Below are 22,160 nucleotides of genomic sequence, written 5' to 3'. Positions count from 1 at the left end.
TGGCGCGTTTCTATTGATTGATTTAATCCATTAGAAACGTTGAGAGAAAAATGTTGGCTTTCTGCTTTTCCATCTTTAAATAAAAAATGTGGGAAACTTCCAAAGGAAAGAAGAAAGCAAGAATAAGTTTCTCGCATTTTTTTATGAAGATGTTGAAGTAGAAAGCCATAATGCATTTTTTCCAAAAACTGATGTTTTCTAAAAAATATACACTTTCCAATTTAAATCAGAAATTTTTTTTCTATCCTAAATTTTCTGTTGAATTTGAGAACTCGCCTGAATTGATAGGCTCATCAGTGAATTCAAGAACTCGTCTTTATTTTCTATGGTCATTCTGCCACAGAGCTTGGAAGATACTTTACAGTTGTGTCAACGAAAGCACCGACGAAAGTATTCATATGCGTCATTAATAGTTGTTTTGTTGTCACCTACATTGAGTAAAGTATACTAACGTTCGAGAGTTTATGTTAGTTATTGAAAAGTTTCTAAGGTTTGAATTCTTTCGTACTAGCCAAATATTTATTTTCACTACTAATTAACCCAGACATTTCATATTTATACTGAGTAAGGTTTATACCGTAACTATAAATTTCAACCTGAATTGGGTATGGCTCTGTTCAATGTCCTGTATACTGTAATATTTAAATTATATCCGAGTTGAAAATGTAATATGAAATATATTTCCTTAGAATAATCGATATAATGCTGATGTGAAATTTACCTAAATTCGTAACAGGATTTCCACTATTAGTGAATTTCAAAAATGAAAGTAATTCTTCATTAAAAGAATAGCCTGTTGCTGCGCTAGCCACATTGTTTCGTTTTCATTAGTTTTAGGTGTTCTCTGGTTTATCGGCTCTTATCGGATGACACATGTCATCGACATGTGTCATGTGTATTCTCTCGTCGACTCAACTGTAATTCCCATTAATATTATTCTTACACAAATTTGAATAAAAACAATCATATTATTCATGTTTACGTTTTGATAGGAGAGATAATAAGTGATGCAGCAGTTGAGTGAAAAAATTGTTGTTTTTGTGTCAGAAGAGTTATAAATTATTGGAAAAAACTTCAACTATCTTGTAAATAGTTTAAGCCAGAAGGAACACAATTTTGAAAGACTGAAATGATTATTGGTGAATTTAATAAATATGGCACACAATCAAAATGATAGTAACACAAATTATCAATTTCATCGCAGTCATTCTGAAGAGTTGACATCACCACAATTAAGAACATTTTTTGATTCTCATTCAAGTAGCACTCTGTCTTCTTTATCGGCACCTGCATCCTTCCATAGAACTGTGGAAGGAGCCAGACACCTAAGAGATAGTTTAACAAATGTTATAAGAGAGATAGAACCTTTAGTAGAAACTGCTCGCAATGTTAATGCTGGTGTTACAAGTTTTTTGAACAGGCCCCAATCTGATATAAATGTGCCTGGCCATTCACTCAATGACTCAGCAAACGATAGTTTCTATATCAACTTAGATGTCTCAGGTTCTGCAGAAGATAATGTTGTTCAAGAAATTGTCAATCCAAATGTGTTAGAGAATCCCAATAATGCTGACAACAACAACTCAGATGATCCTGACAGAATGCAAACTGTAATTGAGGCTCAACAGTTGATCATAGTTTTGTTAAAATATGTTCCATTTGTTCTAATACTGCTTGCCAAATGTTTGTATGATTATCACCAAGGAATATTTATTCTAATAATGCTCTTCATTACATTTGCTCATTCTAATTCAGCAGTGAAAAAAGAAGCAATCAAGAGGAATAGAAGGAGTATTCGTGCATTGGCAGTAGAGTTATTATATATTTTGGTGTGTTTGATATTTATACATTATGAATTTTCTGATATCCAGAATTTTAACATCATTTTGAACTTGATTTTGATAAGAAATTTTATTCACCCTTTATCAGTTTGGAATTTATTGTGGATTGTGACTGTCACTGATTTCACTTTGAAACTAATAACTGTGGCAATAAAAATATTCTTCGCCATGCTGCCAGAAAGAGTGCTGGAATTCAAAAAAAGGGTATGTTAATAATTATTTTGACCATGGTCATATTTTTGTAATTATAGTGTATAACCTAATATTGTTTATTTTCACTTTTTTATGTAGTATAACAATTAATACAGTTTCTGTTAAAACGAAGGGGAAATATGATCACTCTTCTTCATCTTTTTGCTCCTTCAGGCCTTTGGGATCATCATAGTCAAGTCATAGTCTGGGATTCCATTTCTCTTATAGCCATTTTTTTTCATTCTGTCTTGCATTCCTCCCTCAGTTCATTCTTCCTGTATTTGTTTTTTCATCATTATCAACTGTTTAACTATTCTTTTGCGTTTTAAGTCTCTACTTTTCTCAATATTACCTTATTTTGCTTTGCTATTCTTCACATCAACTTCCATGTTTGTCTTAACTCTGTGATATAAGACTGTTCATTTGCACTTTGGCTCTACTATTTTCTAGTTAATATTTTTCATTACCATCCTTAAATGATTAGTTTTGTCAACATTTTTTCTAAAGTTTGCCAGGTTGTGCTTACTTATATAGTAGATTTTAGTTTTATGAATATTAGTATATGTAGTGGTTCTTCTATTTCTATCTTCCATTTTTGTGTTTGTCCACATTGAAGTGATGTAGAATAATTGTAATAACATATATCAATGAGAGTAAATTAACCAGAATTACTCAAACTCCATGAATGTAAATGTGGCAAACTAAAGATGATAATATCATACCTGGATACCTTGGATCAATCATTTTACCAGGATGACTAGAGCAGTTGAAAGGGGTATATTTTTAAGAGATATTCATTTTTTCTTTTGCATCTCCATAAATTGAGCACTTCAGGTTCCTCATTGCTCCATTCCCAAGATATCGTCAAACAAAACTGGCTGTAGAAAGAATAATCAAAGTTCGTGAAATTCTCTAAAAATTATTAAATATCAGATAATTTTCCTTTAGGGTTCGCAAGTTTATTTTTATACTTCTAGTTTTTCTTCATGTAGACTATTATTTTTGTTAACAATTTTGTTTGATGAAAAGCAAACCAATTTGTTACTCTTTCATCTTCTAATGTATATAATTAGTAAAGTGAGTTGAAGGTCAATATCCAGGAGTTCTGACCGTTGATAAAAGCATATCAAAAATACGTATCTGATGCTAGGCGTTTTGAGAGTTTCTACTTCTGTTTAGGAATTTAAAAATATATTACTGAGCCTTTACGAGCATTTACTCCATATAGACTATTCTCTTTGGTTTGGCATCCTAAAATTTTAAATTAGACATTTCTCATTCTAGTGGCCACTCATTTTATTTGTCAAATTTTTTGAATTGGGTTTTGCTCTTGATTCATAGACTCATAGATAAAATATCACTCAATAAACATTTGTAACTATTTCGACCATTGAAAAGGTTATATTGTCAAAACTGAGACACATGTTTCGCTATACAATAGTGTCAAAGGGTCACATTACTGACTATACAAATTCTGTGTCTCAGATTCGACACAGAATTTTTAGTCGGTATTATGACACCTGAAGATGCTATTGTATTGGGAAACTGTCAAGTGGAAATCTCACATTGAAATATTTTTTAATACTGCATAAAAAATAGATAACTGGAAATGTTTTGTCGCTTCACTTTGAAAGCTTAGTGAAGCGATTTCTATCTCTGCAATTGCAGAAGACAATGAGAAAAGAAAACGGCTAATTTGTCACATTACTGAAAATAACAAGTGAAGAAAACGTTTTTTATTCCATCATAGTCAAGTTACTTGAGATATTTTGGATGGTAAAATACACATTATAAAAAGACTTATACCAACTCCACTTTGAAATAATTAGACTTTTCAAGTGTATTTTAACAGACCAGATTTCAAGTTAGTTAGATTTTTGTCGCTTCACTCAGAAAGCTTCCTGCAATTGCAGGTGGATGGCAGAAGGCAATGAAAAGCAACTTATTTGTCACATTACTGAATAACGTGTGAAACCTTTTGGTTTTTATTCCACTATGGTAAAATTATTCGGGTGAAATAAACAAGAGAAGAAAAAAAGGACTTATATAAATATATACTCTACTTGAAAAGATTCAGAAAGTTCGTCTAATTAATGATAAGTAATAAGGAAACCCAAATACCACAAACAGAAATGAAAAATAGGTCATAAGAACAAATGCTCTCTCAGTAAAGAAGTAGAGGAATCAAAACAATACACAGAAACACTGGATGATAAAAAAACTGAAATTACAAAAACCAAGTGGCATTTCACAAATCTACATGAACGAATTTTTGGTGAATCAGATTTAATCATTGAACATGTACATACATACACAGTAAACCCAGCTCGTACTCAGGGCATACAGGTAGAACATTCAGGCAGGTGATATAAACAAAAAATGGTTATTCTCCCAAACATATACATATACCTAGAAGAAACCTGAAAATATGAAATATAAGAAAACTAAGATCTAGAAAAATCAGATAAAGTAGCAAATATAGATGATAAAATATAGAAAATAACAAGAAAGAGATATTTCGTTAAACAAAAGGGGAGCAAAAAAGGGTGGTAACATTGCTATATTCTAAACCGTAACAGATACGAAGACGATTTAAATGGGAAAAAAGGTAACTGTCATCGGGAACAATACAATGGTCGAAAAAAAAATTACGCGGACTCTCGCCCTTATCGAGTTATATGAGGAAAACCAAAAATGCTGTTTTTCGTATTTTTTTTAATGGAATTGTTATTTCGGAGAATATCAAAGAATGGGAAAGAAAAATGCTATTGTATTCGAAGTCTATAATGATGTAATAATAAATATTCGATAAAACGTTTCGAGTCAGTATGGCCAAAATCAACTTTTTTTTTAAACACGGGCCTGTCTTTTTTAATACAGATATTGATAAAGCGATAAATTCACTATGCAAGAGTATATCACATTTGTAATCTTTATAGCGTTTCATTTGAAATAATCACCATCATCAGTGACAACAATCAAACAGAAAAATAATTTATTTTTTCATGAACTTTTGGAAAAAATGAAACCAATACGGAAAATCAAAGCTACGTGGCAATCTACATTAAATGATCGAATTGTCAACCTCTTTGTTGAATGCACATAAGTTGTCGGTCCAGACAATTTCTGTGGTGTAATAATAGGTGTAATACTAATACATGCATCTCTTACTTTTTGTTTGAGATGGTTGATATCTGTATTTGATGTTGAAAAAACTTTATCCTTTATGTATCCCCAGACAAAAAATCAAAAGGAGTAAGATCTGGGGATCGAGCTGGCCAGTTAATTGGTCCATTGATTCCAATCCTTTTTTTTTGGGAATATTGCATCTAAATGTTCCCTTACTATTGCTGAATTATGGGAAAGAGCGGCGTCCTGTTGAAAATATTGTATTTCATGGCGGGTATTCAGTGGCAATTCATCTAAGTAGCCATGGAATTTATTGAATAAAAAATGAAGATACATTTCACTATTCAAATGATCATCATAAAAGAAAGGGCCAAGGATGTTTTTCCCACAATTCCCAACCAAACATTTATTCCAAACCTTTCTTGAAAATTGGTTTTCCTATGAAAATGTTCATTTGTATTATTCCACCTATAATGGATATTTTTGTTAAACCAACCATTGTTGGTGATTTTAATTCGTCCGTCCTTATTATTTTTTTACAAATATTTTCAACTTTCCTATTTCTACGTCTTAACCACTACGCAAATCGTACTCTCCTTCCATAATCCCTTTCATTGAGGTGATGAACTTTGCGTATCCTCTAGCATTTATATATATTTATTTTCAAAATAGTTCTGGTGGATTTTACAGAAATCCCCATTTTGAGGTCAATTTCTCGTAAAGAACAATCTTGATTAGCATAATTTTTGTAACTGGCCAATCCTAAATTAAAAAAAAAGATGTTTTCACTGTGTACATTTTTATGTGATAATATTTGCTTACAGATAACATTTATTTGATTCCTCACACTGCCAGCAACCACACATTTTCTTGTTTTCTTTCTGTCAAGTGCACCATAGTCCCTCAAATTTCTATCTAATCGTCTAAACATTTGGATGTTCGGAATACGGCGATTCGGGTATAGCTCAACATACATATTCCGTGCCAAAAAAGGATTTCATTTGATTTTGCATAACTAAATAGCACAATCAGTCCTTTCATCAATTGAATACATCTTTGATATGTTCATAAACTACTGACAGTTTTCAACAGATATCAACAACGCATTCATTTTTCCTGCCATAGAAACCAAGCAAAGCCTACACGTTTAAGATGGTAAATTAATTGAGATGCTATTTGATCATACCAAACTATACAACAATCGAATTTTGACCAAAAACTGATATTTTTGTTACTTCCAGGATTGAGAATCATAAAAATATTACGAATTATAATTGATTAGGGAGAAATAAGCGTTGATAGAAGTATTAAGGCAATACAAAAATTTCCAAAACGAAAAAGAACGAATTTTCATTGTGTTAGGGTACCTACCTGTCGAGTTTATAGGGTTGTTTGAATTATATTTTGAAGAAATCGAAACAATTTACAAAAGAAAGACCATAATTGGTAGTTATTTCAAATGAAATGCTATGAAAATATCAAATGTGATATACCCTTGGATTGTGAATTTATTGCTTTATCAATATCTGTAATAAAAAAGACAGGGCCATTTAAAAAAAAAGTTTATGGTGGCCATGTTGACACAAAACGTTTTATCGAATATTCACTATTACATCGTCATAGAACACTTCGAATACTTACAATAACATTTTCCTTTTCCATTTTTTGATATTCTTCAAAATAAAAATTCCATTCGAAAAAAACGAAAAACAGCATTTTTGGTTTTCCCCGTATAACTCGAGATGGCTCGTTGCATATTCTGTCACCAAAAACTTATTTCTATGTAGATATTCCTTGACGGACGATAGTGAAGAGGTATTCTTGTTTACGGCCGGAATTCTTCCTGGAGTACTTGCTTCTCGGAGGAAAACTTGGTTCGGGAGAATAGTGGATAAACGTTTCAGAACGACGAGGATCTTCTAAGGACTCTTCCACTATCCTAATGACTGCGCCAATTATATTTCTCGTTCACACAAAAGGGTTTTTAAAAACTTTTTATTTGAACAGAGTAACAACTAATAACCTTGAAATATAAGTACTGGCTATTACAAATCAATTGCACCTATTTATATATAAATTATTGCCGACTTTGCAGATATCAGCAAAATAATTGATGTCGTCTTCGGGTCATCGAACAATATCCTGCTGATGTAAGGGGTTATCGAACTGTAACTTCTCCATCCCCTGGGGAAGTCTTGTAAGGGACAAACAAGACTGAAGATGATGATTCGTGTTCGGGAACTGGTGGATCATCATTGGATGGTTCTTTCTTCGTTTGCCTTTTCAATCTGTAAATTACGTATAGAATGAAGATGGTGATTGAAATGTAAATGGGAGTCATCCAGAAATGGCTATTATCAGATTGTCTGGTTTCTTCTGGGATGAGTTGTAACCTCTGTTCTTCAAGGGTCAGATGTTGTAGTTTATCCAGGGGAATCTTATCTAATTTCAATGGTTTGAATTTCAGCGAGGAATTGATGTGAGCTGTCTTGATATTTAGTAAAGTGAGGGGTTCGTCTAATATGACACTTTTGGAGTTTATGAAGGCTTCGTTGTTGGTTTTGAATTCACAACCTGGTGGAAGTTTTATCAGATGCACTCCTTCCAGAACCATAACTTTCGTACTGGAACAACGTGTAGATATCTTCGTGGATGGGTTGAAAATCGTAGTAGTGGATGAAGTCGTGGGTACTAGTCTTGATCTTTGCTTGTCCCATCTTGAGGGGAATTAGTCCTGGATTTGTCTTGAGGTTCTGGATTTCGATATCCTGTCCTCTCGTCAGATGAGGACTGTAAAGGGACGAAGAATTTAGTTATCTTATTTGGCAAATGTCTCATATTTTTCTTATGGACGTTTGCATTTTCTGTCTCGACAGTTACTGTTTGGTCTTTTTGGATGGATTTTGGGAAGAAGGGTGGTAGCAGTTTGTTTCTTTTCACTGTTTTTCTTGTGTACACCTTGGTGCAGGGTTTGTAGGTAATAGGAGTTTCTCTTTTCTTGTTTCTCTTCTCTATGATATTTGTTTTCTGTTTCTGTAAATCTTCGTTGATTTTCCTATATATTTCCTTCGTTTTTTCCCTGTGTTGTTGGACGTAGTTGTTAATCAAGGCTCGTCTTATGTCGATATCGAATGGGTCTTGACTATGTCCGTTCAGAATATCCATAGGTTTTTGTCTTGCTGCTGAATGGATAGAGTTATTGTATCCTAGGATGGCATAGAGCATCTGTTTTTTGATGTCTCTTTTCTTATGCGTATCTCTCAATATTCTCAAGTGCTCGATCAATGTGAAATGGAATCTTTCGACTATCCCGTTTGACTGAGGGTTTTCTGGAGTGGTATAGTGAATGTTGACTTTATGTGTGTCAACAAATTCTTGGATCAGTCCATTTTTGAATTCCGTTCCATTATCAGTGACGATCATATGTGGTATTCCATGATGGTTGATGAATACTAAGAGAGCATTGAGAGTGTTGATAGCATTACATCCCTCTATTGGATACGCCTGGCCAAATTTTGAAAATGCATCCACAATCGTCAGGAATTTTTGTCCACTAGCCTGAAAGGTATCCATGTGTATTATTTCAAGAGGCTTTGTTGGGGTAGGTGTCAGCATGAACTTTGGCTTCTCTGGTCTTCGATCATACTTGTTGATTTGACAAGTTTCGCATAAGTTGATAGCTTCTTCGATATCCTTTTTTTATATTGGGCCAATAATACAATCTTTTGATACGAGTTTCCGTTTCGGTGGTTCCTCTATGGTTTGTTTTTCCTTCATGCTGCTGCTTGATTATTTCTTTTTGTCTAGCTGAGCAATTGACATCTTCCAAAAGGCGGTTGCATTTTATGAGATCGAAAGAGGAATTCTTGAATGTCTCTCTCAAGATTCTGCACATGCTGGGGTAGAGTTCTTCATCAAAGCGTATTTCTTTCCCGGGCTGATATATTCTTTGAAAAAGTTGAAAACATTTTCGTCCATATTGTCGTTTCCCAACTGGGCATAGTATCTTCTTTTATTCGGGAATATTTATTCTATCACCGTTCTTGCTGGGTTATAGCTTACTCGTTTGAAGATGACTTGGTTATTGAAAACATTGAGAGGTTTCTCTGATATTGGTATTTCTAATATTGGACTTTCTCTGGCTGTATGGTTGGTGATGCCACTAGTATCTTCGTCTGGGGTAACTTCCGGGTTCAGGTTCACGCATTCCTTGTCTCCTTCGGTTGGGGGTTCATTCTGAATTTCTTGTTCTTGCGGTATGGGGTCCTTATCTTCAGGAAAATGGTGATGAAAGCAATCTTTAAACAGATTGTTGATGATGTCATCTGCAGACTCAGGAACTTCTGATGGAGGATGGTTGAATAGAGATGCCTTGTCGTCGTCGTAGTTTGCTTCATGGAGCTCCTTTGTATGTATCTCTATTCTGGAGAGCGCATCGGCGTTGGTATTGCTTGTGCCTTTTTTGTAGACTACTTCGTAGTCATACTCTTCTAGCTTCAGGCACCATCGGACCAGTTTTGAGTTTGGATCCTTCAAGGAGAAGAGCCACTGGAGGGGACGGTGATCTGACAGAATTTTGAATTTTCTGCCGAAAAGATACGGTCGGAAATATTTGGTGGCCCAAACTATTGCTAGCATTTCCTTTTCGATGGTAGAGTAATTCATTTCAGTTTCGTTCAGAGTCCTGGATGCATAAGCTATTGGCTTGTCTTTTCCTATGGGTCCTTGGGACAGAACGGCTCCTATGGCGAAATTGCTGGCATCTGTCGTCAGATTAAAGGGCTTTGTGAAGTCCGGATACTGTAGTAGTGGTTCATTGGTAAACAGGTTTTTACAAGTTTGAACACATTTTAGGAATTCTGGCGTATGCTCTATATGGGCATCTTTCTTGAGACAGGAGGTTAACGGTTTGGTAGTCTTGGCGAAGTCCTTGATGAACTTCCTGTAGTACCCTAGGAGTCCTAGGAATCCTCTGATCTCTTTGACAGTTCGAGGTACAGGATATTCCATGATTGCTCTGACTTTTGCTGGGTTTGGTTTTATCCCATTTGGAGTGACGATGTGTCCTAGAAAGCTAACTTCTTTTTTCAGGAATTCGCACTTGTCTTCTTGTATTTTGAAACCAGTTTCTCGTAGACGTTGGAAAACTTTTGTGAGGTTGACCATATGCTCCTGCAGAGATGTAGAGAAGATGATTATGTCATCCATATAAACCAAGCAGATAGTCCCTTGTAGACCCTTTAGGACATTGTCCATAACCCTTTGAAAGGTCGCTGGAGCATTTTTCAGTCCAAACGGCATACGCAGGTACTCGTAGTGTCCGTTTTCGACGTTGAATGCGGTCTTAGGGATGTCCTCCTCTGTCATCTCTATTTGGTGGAATCCGCTTGCCAAATCCAGGGTAGTAAATATTGACACCTTCCCAGTTTGTCGAGGATGTCAGAAATGTTCGGAATAGGGTAGCGGTCGTCTATTGTCTTCTCGTTGACTTTGCGGAAATCCACAACGATACGACATTTTGCTTTTCCAGAGGCGTCCAGTTTTTTTGGAACGACCCAAATTGGTGAGGACCAGGGAGATTGGCTAGGTCTGATGATTCCTTGGTCCAATAACGAAGTTATTTGCTTCTTGACTTCTTCCTTGTGTACATACGGATATCGGTATGATTTTGTGTAGACTGGGATTTCGTCTCTGGTTTTTATATGGTGTTTGACCTGATTGGTGAATGTGAGTGAGGAATCTGGATGGTGAAAAATATCAGCATATCTTCCGCATAATTTTCTGATATGCATCTCCTCTTCTGGATTCAGGTGGTCTGTTCTGATTAGATCATCCATGTTGTTGATTGGGTCTCTGTTTCCTGATGGGATTATGTCAGCAGAATAGATATGATACTCTTGAAGATTTATTGGGCTGCTGCGTACTGGTTCGGCTAGAACGATTTGGAGTTTATCTGGACTGAAGTTGACAATTTCCGTCCAGGCTAGATGATCACGGGCATCAGTGAGAGCTTCACGGATGTAAGCGCTTTGCAGTTCCTGTCTTGGTATCATGATAGTTCCATTCTTCTCCTTCACCGGTAGTCGTACTTGGGTCACGCTGTCTGGCTCCAATTGAATAGAGTAGAACTGGGTCTTATTGGTTTCGTAGTACTGGATTGGGAGAGAGGAGTATTCGGTTAAAAGGGAGGATTCAGGAAAATTCAGTTCAGCTTTGAGAAATTTCAGGTTGTCGAGTCCAATGAGGCCATCAAAAGTTTTGTGGAATTTGAAGAGGTAGAATTTCAGATTGCCGTTTGAGTTAAACTCAGGAAATATGGGAATTTCTGCACTGTAATCTTGAAAATAGTTTTGGAAAATGGAAGTGACGACAAAGGGATCTTTTTTGATGCAATCTTTGTAATATTGGATTGAGAAGAGATTTTGTTGATCCGGTGTCAATGAGGAGTTTAAGGGGAGGATTTGCAATGGTTATATAAGGAAGTTCTATCTTATCGTCGAATGTATACAGTTCCACTATATTTCTTGGTTTTGTCCTGGATCCAATGGAAAATTTACATCTGGTTCCTGTTGGTCTTCTTGAACCTGGAATTCTTCAGTTGGTTCTTGATTGGGATAAGAGCAGGTTTCTTCAATGTAATAGGGGTTTGCTTCATATCCAAAGTCTTCGTCATGTTGCTCAATGTTGAACATGGGAGCTGGATTGAAATTTGGTCTTGCCTGAGGTTGGGTTCTCATGCTCCTTGTTGGTGCTCCATAAGTATTTCTGGTACTGATGCTCATTGGTGTTGGTTCTTGTCCGTTCTGTCTGTTTAGTTGTTGATTCTGTCCAAAACGTTGTGGTTGGACTGAAGGCCACATCTGTCTCTGTTGAGTATTTGGTTGCCAATGTGGTCTGAAGGTCGGTTGTTGAAATTGTGGTTGGAGTCCCATTGCCTGATGAGGTTGTTGTTGTCCGGGTCGTTGAAAGTGTTGCATGGGTTGGTACATCTGCTGTGGTATTGATTGTTGGGCATATTGGTGATTTACAGTTCTTTGCTGGGTCTGGAGTGGTTTCTTGGAGACTTGTGGGAGTCCAAACGTCTTTTGTAGATAACGGATATTGTTTTCTTCTTGGATGTACTGCATTGCTGTTGCCAAGTCTATTGGTTTCATTGCTCTTATGGTGGATCCCATGGGCTCTCGTAGTCCGGCTAGGAATGTTGTTAGAGCTTGTTGTTGGAAAAAGCTTTTCTTGCTGATCTTTATCGTTTCATCGGCGGTGTGTAATTCGATATAGTTTGATATTGTGTTTAAAAGTCCCATGACTTTTTCGTAAAAACGTTGTGGTGTTTCGTTCTGGTCTTGTCGCAGGTTTACCAAATCTCTTTGTTAAGGAATTTTCATTCCGTTGGTCGGCGAAGTTTTGGATTAGAGTTCCTTTGATGCTGTTCCACTCACTACATCCATAAACTGAGATGACGTATTTGGCTCTGCCTCGTAGCTTATTGAGTAGTCCTTGTATCAATATATGGTTCTGAAAACAACCGGGGTCTTCAGTATTCCAATATTCGTTCAGAATCATTGTTGATACGTTGATGAACTGGTATAATTCATGTGGGCTTCCATCGTATTCGGGTACAATCCAAAAATTCTTCAGGTTGAATTGTTTTGCCATGTTGATGGGATTTAAAGGTTGGTCAATTGTTTGAGGAATAATGGATGGGCGAGAATTGGTACTTGAAGGTGAATTTGGTAAAACTAAGGTAGGGGGACGTAAAATAGTATTTGCAATTGATGAAGTTGAGTTAATTTGTGCTTACAGGATGACGATGATGGCTCGTTGCATATTCTGTCACCAAAAACTTACTTCTATGTAGATATTCCTTGACGGACGATAGTGAAGAGGTATTCTTGTCTACGGCCGGAATTCTTCCTGGAGAATTTCGTGTTCTATTGCATGCTGTACTTTTTCATGCCCTCTAGAGCATGATTGATAATTTTTTCCTAGACGTTGGCTATCAGGCTTCGAGGATGTCATCAACGGAATAGCAAATTAGTGAGCTGACGATTTGACGCCATATATAATCTTCATCTAAATGTCGTCTGTTTGTTAATTTTCGTTATTTCGAAATATCTGTATCTTTCAAAGGACTTGTTAATAGCTCAAAGGACCAATGTAGAAACATATCTTGTCTGATATATTTTTAATTATTTTTACTAAACATGTCGAATGACTGTCAGGCTCAAATATTATTATTGACAACTCCTTTCAAAAAAACGTCAAAAAATACAGGACGACAAATTGTTTTAACATATTTCTTGGTTTCAACAAGTTGAAAGGTTCAAAATCAAGATGGAGATTTGTTACAGAAATGTCATGAACTATCCAGGACCGTTCAAATTTGGCCCATGAAATACGAAATATCTAATTCAAAATTTCCAAGTCAAAGAAAATGCGTTATCTGAAGTTAAATCTCAGCGAAATGTTTTGATATTTTTTATTTGTTTTCACCATTTTTCCAACCTCCTATAGTTAAGTTGGTCTCATTTTGGTAGTATGCGGAAATAATTATATTATTTTCGGTGCATTGGTGTTTTAGCCTTCCACGCTTTATTATATATAATAACCATTCCATACCTTTGTTACTTACTTACCTGATTGGCCTATTTGATCACCTCTATAGGCACACCTTCCTCCACTTCATTGTAGTCAGTTTATTGTCTTTGATTTCTTTCTCATACAACACATTCGTTACAGGAGAACATATAAACTTTATTTGTTTAATATATTTCATTCACTACATTTACAAACTCTTGTCGGAAAATCTTTTTACTATTTCCTTTGATTGATTTATTTTTTTGTTACATTTATCTTTTTGTATTATGGTTTCTAAGTATTGTCTTCAGGCCGCCTTTTTTCATGACTGCTTTTACTTTGTTTCATCAGATAATCACTTTTATTTATTTAATTTATACTACTACAGTATGAATAATTGAAATACAATATAATAATTATGTTTTTATTCACCTTCTACATCAGATTTCGGCATTACAGTGTATAGTTTCCTTCAAAAGTATTTTTCCTGTCTTTCTCATCCTTATCTAATACAAATGAGTTCATAAACGCAGATCTTAAAATTTTATAAGGTAGATTCTTTCAATCAGCCTTCATTGCAGTAGAATTACAATAGACCCACAGTAATTCGACAACCGTTTTGCAAGGTGTTGTCTAATTATGGAATTTGTAGTATTATAGAGTACTGTTACAGACCCCTTGTAGTTCAGATAATTTTAAAAAAGAGTTCATTGCAATCCGTCAAATCACGAGAACTATATCGGATACAGGGTGCGCCGGATTAAATGGGGTTCACTATATTATTTATACATACTCTACTCGCAACATGTACCTGTAAACTCATATTATAACTTTATTTTCAGGGTAAAATATATCTATTCATTGAGGCATCATCACAGGTGTACAGAAGCCTAGCTACGATACAACCTTGGCTTTATTTCCTTTTAGAATCATACCAAGGACCAGAGAAAATTGTAGCAGTATTTTTGTCTGCTTTTTACATTATTTCTAAAGGCTCATCTTTGATGTCAACGGGAATGCTATTGAAATCTGCTACATTGAAACTTATGCAGAATGTGGTAAGCTGAATTTTAGTTATTCATTTTTGTAAAGTGGAAGCCTAAATTGCTTTTTTGTACAACTGTCATTTTTAATGGTTGCCAATAGTATTAAAAGATGATGTTTACAAAGTAGCGTGGTGAAAATATTTTTAACACTAGTGTTGAAAGTATTTTTAACACGATTTTCTGAGCCGATTTTTTTGGTAACAATTCAATTGAATAATCCCTTTTTCCAGCCTCTTCAATATCGTCAGGAACACACAATTCCTCACTATTGTTCTTCAATATGCAAGACATTAAACACCAGCGAAAACTTTAAATGTAACTTTAAATAAAACGCGTGAGCTGTAAACAATACTGTTTGTTGGTAACCAGGTTATTCGGCGTCACCTGACACGGCCACTTCACAGCAAATGCGATAAAATGAAAATAGTTAATTGAAATTGTATTATATTTGTGTTAAAAGAAAGTTTTATTTTGTTTGTGAAATTGCTCAACTCGCTGGGCTCGTTTCTCAAACTTTTTCACTCACAAAATAAAACTTTACTTTTAACATTCATATCATAAATTAGCTATTATGTTCACCACCAACTAGTATTCATGTTTATGAAGTTCAGTTCTATATACATTCTAAACTGCAAATCACAATTCATTTTAGTCATTTTACAGTGAGAAATTAAACCGGTATAAAAGCCACTAATCTTGCTCAACTTTTTTCAACTGAATATCAAGCAAGCAAGATGTGGTCTAGGGTCTGTTCTTCAGGTTTTTGTGTTCATTAATGAAAGGAGTTGATCAAATTGAGTTGATCAAATGGAGTGAAATATTTGCATCAATAGAAGCACTTTTTATTAAAAAAAAAATCTGTTTTAAAATCTGTTTTTCCGTTAACCAGCTGTCGCACCCCTATGAACGACAACCCTCAGAAGTCGAAATTTGTGCGAGCTAAGGATTAACGAGGTCTTATCTTTTAACGTGTGATTCCTAACACGTGTTGGACGATAGCAAGTGAAAATCGATCGTTCAGACTAGGGCTTGAACCACCGACCAACACGGCAGTCAATTCGAGTGAGTGAACAAAGCACTTACGTCGAACCGCCTGGCGGAACCACAGTAAAAACCATATATCTATCCAAAGCTGTTAGAGGTTTTCTGCCTAGAATAATTTACCATTCAGCACCGGACTGAAGTGAAATGAGTGGAATGAAGTGTGCCAAGTAAAAAGTTGACGAAAACATACAGAAGTGTCAATAACGAGTGTTTCCACCTCTAACACGTATAATAGTGTCACATCGTCGACCCATACTTGAACTTACGTGCCTTATTTCATTCTGGTTCAGTCCTCCAAACCTGAATCAGTCTCTCCCTCTGTTCCTGCAGGTTGTTTGGTTGGATCGGGTGCTCTCTCAATCGTCTATAAAGGGTATCTCAGATATTTTTTTTTTAATTTAAATTCGGGCTACGTGCTGGCCATGCCATGGTGTTAATTTCAACCTCTTCGAGGTACTTTCTGACTATCTGTACAGCATGGTGTCTGGCGTTGTCTTGCATTGGAAAGAAATTTTCGCCGATATAATGGGTTAATGGTACTTCTTGTTGCTCCAAGGTCTCCATTATGTACCTTTCAGCTGTAACGGACCCATTGTGTATGACCACTAGGTCCGTACGTGCGATCAAAGAAATACCACCCCATACCATAACGGAGCCTCCACCAAATAATGTGGTTTGTGGAAAGTTATATTGAGCATATCGTTCATTGGGACGTCGTAACACACGATCACGTCTGTAGTTATTGTGTAAACAAAATCGGGACTAATCGGTGAATAACACTCGTTCCCATTCAACCTTTAATCAATTGACGTGTTCCCTGGCAAAATGTAGTTTCTCCCTTCGATAGTCTGCAGTTAATAGAAGATGCCGGGCAGCAATCCTAGGTGAACTTCAATGTGTAACAAACCGTTGTCGAAGTGCTAAAATACTCAAATATCGATCCCGAATAGGGGTAATTACTCAATTTCGCCTTTGCTCTGATCTGCGAGCATGCTCGCCTGTTTCACGGAATCTTTGCCAGATCCGTGTGATGGATTTGTGAGACACATTGAATCGATGACCAATTCGTCTACAACTCCAGCCTTCCTCCAAAAGAATTATTGCTTGGGCACATTCATCACGGGTTAAATTACGTGATTGACGCTCCATAATAAACACAATTGTAACGAATCTGAAGCCGCCCCTGATCGATATGCCGGACGACTCAGTGAACCAACACATGACATCACCGCGAAAGAATACAGTCGGGAATCGCCGGTAAAACTCTAGAACCGAACCGACCACAGATTTCTAGAAAGGACCGTTACAGATATAAGGCCGGCTTCCCGACCCAAGAGGGCAGTTCAGAAAGTGAATCGAAGGCCAAACAAGAAATTCAAATAGTGGAAATAAATTAAACGTTAGTTGCTAAGTGTTGTAAATAAATTAGTTTGTGATTAGTGAAATATTGTTGGAAATTATTTTTTTAAGACAGTTAATTCATTAATTTGTCACACACTTAAGAATCCTTTACAAGTAAGCAGTAACCGAATGGGTACACCTCTTGAACTCGTTCACATCTGCGAATTCAATAGGTAAATTTCGTGCTTTTTTATATTTTTACGAAAAAAAAAAAAACTAAAGCACTGAACCCCTGTCGAAACATATCACATTCGCAAATGGCATATACGAGGGGTTTACCAAATATAACATCGTAGTAGGGTTTCAATTAACGCCAACAAAATATTTTGAAATTTCAATGTGGTGCGTTAATTTATTGGAGAAGTGTAGTTGACACGACTGCTTTGCTGGTGTAAGTCACGAAAAATGTGTTGATTTAGCCCCTCCGAGTTGAAGTCTTTGTCACTCAAAAACGAAATATTTTTTACTTTTGCTCTCAATGCTGAGATAACATCAGAAGGTGCAAAAGATTGAAAAGCTCAATGAAGTTTTGTGAACTAATAAAAAACTGAAAAGGTTGAGGATTATCATATTGTAAGATATGATTTGTCAAATCGGTATACTGGTATTTATGAAATGAATATTTCTCCAAAAAAATATATAAAAATGTTTATATTGATAGGGATTATTGTGGTTCAGTTATCAGATTCAGAATTCATGGGAAAAGATTCTCTTAGTGGTAGTATCCAATCGGCTCCTTCTTGGTCAAATCACAATTTCCCAGAAATGTAATACTCATTATGGAAATTTGAACTGCTTACCTTGAAAAAAATTGTCTTTATTAACCAACTTGAATATTAACGTACTGAAAAATATATTTTACATAATTAGTCCAATATACACGTTAAATGCCTAAATGACTGGAAATAGTCCTGACCTCCGGCCAAAAGTTGATTTTTCAAGAGTGAATCATTTGTATTTCTCTGATATGGTATGCATATTGCTATCAGGCATAAACTGAAAAATGCTTCCAAGATGTATTTTGAAAATGAAGCCCTACTTGTGGGTTTCAGATCACGGGACAACTGAGTGCGGTGAAACCCAAATATAGAGTGTCATGCTTTTCCAGTTCTAACAAATACGAGTATGATAGATACTAACAAATACAAGTATAGATAGTTTCATTTCATTTTAGATTGATCTGGTAGATCATTATACACACCCATGACATGATTATCAAATGAAAGGGTTTACTGAAAATGATAAGAAGAATTACATGACATCACTCTAGATCCCCCATGATAAGGGTATTAAATGAAACTTTGGTCACCATTCTGATTATAAAGAGTTATAGCTCGGCAAAAGGTAGGAATGTTTGGTCGTTTACGAACAAATGTTGTAGGGACCGACCTTGAAACAATGACATATTAAATGAAATAAAGATACTAAGGTACTTGTGCAGCAATTACCATTTAATAAAAAATAAATAAGTAGTAAACATTTCTAAGTACAAGCTTTCATTTTCAATCTCTAAAGAGAGGAAAATGAAGTTTAAGGTAAATCAGATTCATCAAATTATTACATTACACAGATTATATAATATGAAAGTTTGATGCTAAATTTACATGGGTGAATCTCACAACTAACTTCTTTATCTTATATAGTGTATTTTGTTTAATATAATAAATTTATGGGTCTGACTTTATTTGGATTAAACAGATTAAGATTAAACAGTTTAATCTTCCTCTTTGAAAATGATCACTTGGTGATCGAAACACATGTCGAGGTGTTAAAAATAACGATTTGGTGTTAAGAAAAAACTTCAGTAATATTCATTACTACACCAAAGGTTCCAAACAGTGCATCATAAGTAGAGCTTTTTAATTAAAGCCTGTACTCAAAAACGGTTTCTTCTATTAATTCATTTTATATTCAATATGTTCACAATAAAAGACTTTTCAGTATGAGAAGAAACCACATATATATAACTATAGAAGAATGAGTATATACCAAAATGATTGAGCTTAATTTAGAAAATCAATTGCTATCATTTCTTCCAGAAAAGAAACTTTCACCAAACCAGCATGATTTTCACAATAACCGATGCACTGATACAGATCTATATTATTTTAGAGACTATCTATCTAGAAAATCCGTTTCACATCAAAATTCCAATCTATGTGGATAATAATTTATTTATTAAGGTTGAAAATAGCTCCAGGAATCAGAGGAGTTCTCTTAATAATAGAATACCTAATGATATTACAGAATTCACAAAATCAACCAGAACAATCAAACAGGGCCTACTTGAGGGATTTATACTTTTACCACACTTTTTTTTCTTTTTTATATTGTTCGTAAACAATCTAATTATATTTTTCTTCATAACTTTTAAATAGTACAGCCAATTGCGTATCCAGACAATACAAATTGTTTCATCACAGGATACAAAAAGATAATTACATGGGTTGCATGGAATAACTTGCCAACATACGCAAAACAGTACATATATGCGTTTTTCATTGCAAACTAAAAATGACACTCAGTAGGTATATGTAAAAATGATAATCTTAAAGTTGTATCCTGCCAACAACAAAAATGTTTGGTCCCCCTATAGATTCTTCTCTCACTTACTATGTCCTTTGTTCTGAATTATAATCTTGCAGTATTATTATATACAGGGTGAGTCATCAAAATTTTCTCGCTCCAATGCTCTCGTGTTGATGAAGGTTTCGATCTGTTTATTTTTTTCGTAGACATCAATCAAAACCATCTTTTTAAATTATTTTCTCTCACACTGGGTGATACATCTGATCGTAGCCAACTAAAACTATATTTTTTTAAAGTGGAACACCCAGAATATAAGTAAATCATTCAATAACATATTTTTTCAACTTTCTGAGTTATTAAAATAAAAACTATTTTGGAACAAGACTCATAATGTGACTACAATAAGATGGTGTGCCACTACATTTCAAAACGGATGTACGAGTATAACTCAATGATCAAATATTGTAGAAGGTGCAAAAGCAAAAGAAATGCTGTAACGTATAGAAAATTTGTTCAGGAAACAATTGCGATTTTGTGATTTAGAAAATGGTCGCCTTTTTGGATACTTTTTAGTAAAACCTACTAAAAAAATTTTTTTTTGTTATTGGCCTTTAAGTCAGTTTGAACTCATAGCCCCATTATCAAGTATCCAACATTTCAATATGATCCCATTTCAATGCTATTTGAAAAGACAATAATACTAAAAATTTTAGAAAAATAATTTACTATAGAAAGTTTTCGAGATCCCAATTATCGAAAAAATTGAGGGTAAACCTTAAACAAAAGTGAAGTGACTTTTAGATATGGAAAGAAGTGTGATTTTATATAGTTCTTTATTTTTATGGAAATGTTTGAGTGTTTTCAATTACTATCGAAGTACATTGTTGAGTCATAAGCAACTACCAGATTTATTAGATAAAAGTGATCTTAGAATTATATTATTATATTAGAATATTATTCCGTATTACTTCATGTGCTTGATTCCAATGAAAACTACCACAAGATCGAATAAAAAGTAGAGGAATTAATTTCAATAAATAATAATCATGTTCGTTGGACGATACCTACTTAATACCATCTTTTTTAACAACTGAGATAGTCATTTACTAATGTTTACTGTACACCTATAATGATAGAATAAAGTATGAGTTCATCATTATAGCTGAAAAAAAAACTCTCGATTCACTTGATAGACTTTGTGGTATGTAAGAGAATAAAAATACATACATTTTTACTACTCATATTTGCTTTTCAAGCATCAAACAACATATTCAAACCATGATTCTATATGTATTTTCACCTTCAAATTGAAAAAGTAATTATGCATTAGCCTTAAAACTGTAATTGGAGCCTTTCGTAAATTACATTAAATATCAAGCACAAGGTGAACTTCTGTATTAAATATCAAAATAGTTCTAAATCTTGAAAATTTTATTTTGCAAGAATCAAATCAAAAAAATATTTTAGATGTCGAGTTTTCAATTTCATTATCATCTTCAGTCTACTTGACAAAATAAGGGGACCTAGCAATGTTTAAATTCATATGAAATAATATATGGACTGCTCTTTCATATTTTTAAAATTCTAATATATAATGTTTATTATTTGTAGAGCATTGGTTCAAGTCCTAGCAAGGATCAAATACAGACTGCGGGAGAGCACTGTCCCATCTGTCATGACCAATATGATTCTCCGGTGTCACTCCAATGTCACCATATATTTTGCGAAAGTTGTGTCACGACTTGGTTCGATCGAGAGCAAACATGTCCTTTATGTCGAGCAAAGATTGTAGATGACCCTTCCTGGAGAGATGGATCTACTTCATATTTTATGCAACTGTTTTAGGTGTTTTTAAATTGATAGATCGAATGATTATTGGGAATATTTTTCAGAAATGATAGGAATCTGTAGACAGGAAACTGTGTAAAAGAAGGGTATATGTATAAAGTGTTTCATCTGTTAATTTGTAATCCATAGCACAAATGAAATTGTGAAGAAAAGGTTGTGTATGTAAGGGTGCTAGTAATAATTTAATTGTTTTACCTAGTTATATTAATGAAGTAATACAATATTCTCAATAATAATGTACAATAAAATTTTGTTATGTAAGAGCTAAAATATTTTGTTACTTCAACAGAATTTTTATTAAATGGACCAAAAAAACGCTACAACTCATGTGTCAAACAAATGCTTTTACGATTATCTTCAAACTGGCTTGTCATGTCTTTCACAATAGGATAAATATCTCGGCAAGTTGAAGTTATTCTATTTTATAAAGTTCATGTGACATAGATGCACATCATTCTGCCACTGTACTGTAGGATATTGCATTTCAGAGTGACAAATACGATGAGTTGAAACAAAACAACGAATTATTGCTAGGAAAAGTGCATAACCTGGA

At 34.6% G+C, this 22,160-nt stretch overlaps 1 protein-coding gene across 1 annotated transcript; it reads left to right on the top strand.

Annotated features, from left to right (window-relative positions):
• Positions 1-882: 882 nt before the first annotated feature.
• On the top strand, positions 883-21,947 carry LOC111508305 (E3 ubiquitin-protein ligase RNFT2). The gene is made up of 3 exons (XM_023163757.2): positions 883-2,045; positions 14,582-14,797; positions 21,371-21,947. Exons 1-3 carry the CDS (start codon positions 1,155-1,157, stop codon positions 21,602-21,604), a joined length of 1,341 nt encoding a protein of 446 aa, XP_023019525.2. The 5' UTR covers positions 883-1,154; the 3' UTR covers positions 21,605-21,947.
• Positions 21,948-22,160: the final 213 nt, after the last annotated feature.

Source organism: Leptinotarsa decemlineata, unplaced genomic scaffold, assembly GCF_025532065.1.
Source record: "Leptinotarsa decemlineata unplaced genomic scaffold, Ldec_3_MD MMD2_P_RNA_scaffold_2, whole genome shotgun sequence".
NCBI lineage: Eukaryota > Metazoa > Arthropoda > Insecta > Coleoptera > Chrysomelidae > Leptinotarsa > Leptinotarsa decemlineata.
Note: the sequence above shows the minus strand (reverse complement) of the source record. Positions and strands in the feature narration are given on the sequence as shown.